Source organism: Octopus bimaculoides, chromosome 6 (assembly GCF_046866305.1).
Source record: "Octopus bimaculoides isolate indiv1 chromosome 6, ASM4686630v1, whole genome shotgun sequence".
Taxonomy (NCBI): domain Eukaryota; kingdom Metazoa; phylum Mollusca; class Cephalopoda; order Octopoda; family Octopodidae; genus Octopus; species Octopus bimaculoides.
Window position 1 is genome coordinate 33643555 of NC_142933.1, and position 1632 is coordinate 33645186.

Here is a 1632-nt window from a genome sequence, read left to right on the forward strand (position 1 = left end):
CTACTTTTCATGCCTCACACATCTTGTTCAGGCCAATGTTTGCTTTGTGTCCATTCTATATCATAAGAACTATTAACTCAAAGCAAATTCACATAGTTGTTAACACATATGTACATGGTTACTATCACATACTGAAATACAGGTATGCAACAAACACACACACACACACAAATGTAAGTGTGCTTGCATATATTAAAACAGCAGTTATGTTGTAAGTACAACATGAATGTAATACTGTAATCAAATTAAACTTATGATCACAGGGCGCATTGAAAACCAGAGATATTATAGGTAAGAAATAAACAGACAGCTGCTTACAAAATACTGACATATTTTTATGGGATAAAGACATGGCATAACATTTTGACAGAAATAAGAACATATATGGCAATATATTTTATAAGTCGTTGCAAGTTAATGTTTTATATAAATGTATTACAAATGTGGAATTAACAAATAATCTGTGACATGTTCACATTAAATAGTTATTCCTTCGATTACATATTTCAAACATTCTTTTACTGATGGAGGGAATATCAACAATAACGAGTGTACAAAGTGACTAAAAAGAGACATTTAAGAAGGCATCAGGTGGTGAAAAATAGATAGAGTAAACCTTGCACGAAACTAATGATTTCATTACCAGACAATTTTGATTCCCCATAGAATCTATCAACAAAAGTTATGGGAACTTCTCCGATAGAGAAACCTAAACGTCTGGCCATTACGATCATTTCCATTTGAAAGACATAACCTTTTGACTGACACGAATTAACCAAATCTTCCAGGACAGCTTTTTTGTACAGCCGGAAGCTACCGGTCAAGTCTGAAGCACCTGGTCGCAGTAATACTTGGGTAAAGTAGTTAGCCACACGACTGATCAGTTTCCTCTTCAAATCCCAGCCAAATACACCACCCGAACCTTTATACCTGGTACCTGACACCACGTCCAGGTCACCTTCTTTCTGTTTCTTGATCATTTCGGGAATAAACTTAGGATGGTGTGATAGATCTGCATCCATAATAATGATAAAGTCACCTTTAGCAAATTTAATCCCGTGAATATAAGCAGTTCCAAGACCCAGTTTCTTCTCTCGGGGTTTCAAAACAATTCGATCTTCTCCGTAAATTCCTTGAAGTTGTTTGGCTACTTCTAAAGTGCCATCAGGACTGCCGTCGTCAATAACGATCACTTCAAATTTATACCCAGATTCTTCGAAGTATTTCACTAATAACCAGATGATAAATGGTAAGTTTTCTCTTTCATTGTAAGTTGGTAAAAGAACAGAATAGAAATCGTCCGTCTTTTTTGCCATTGTTGATCTTTACACCGGCTACATGGACACATCACCAATACACGGAAGTAACAAACTACGTATCTACTACTCAATATTTCACATTAAATTATTTACTGTTGCTACTAAAATTTAAATAAAATAGCATATAACCTTTTAACCAGTTGAATAAGTTTAATTTATTTCGAATAATATTTTTTTATTTAAACGCCAGAAAGAAATGGTTATCAATAAAGTAGTCTCCCTTTGATAAATATATTTCGGTAACTTTGTGTTGAGACACCGGGTTAGTATCTGTTGCATGTCTATGTAATTTGTTACAATATTAAATATATAA

At 34.0% G+C, this 1632-nt stretch overlaps 1 protein-coding gene across 1 annotated transcript; it reads right to left on the reverse strand.

Annotated features, from left to right (window-relative positions):
* Positions 1 to 314: 314 nt before the first annotated feature.
* LOC106876529 (dolichol-phosphate mannosyltransferase subunit 1) lies at positions 315 to 1384 on the reverse strand. The gene has a single exon (XM_014925113.3). The coding sequence runs from the start codon at positions 1314 to 1316 to the stop codon at positions 588 to 590; it is 729 nt and encodes a 242-aa protein (XP_014780599.1). The 5' UTR covers positions 1317 to 1384; the 3' UTR covers positions 315 to 587.
* Between the last annotated feature and the right edge of the window lie 248 nt (positions 1385 to 1632).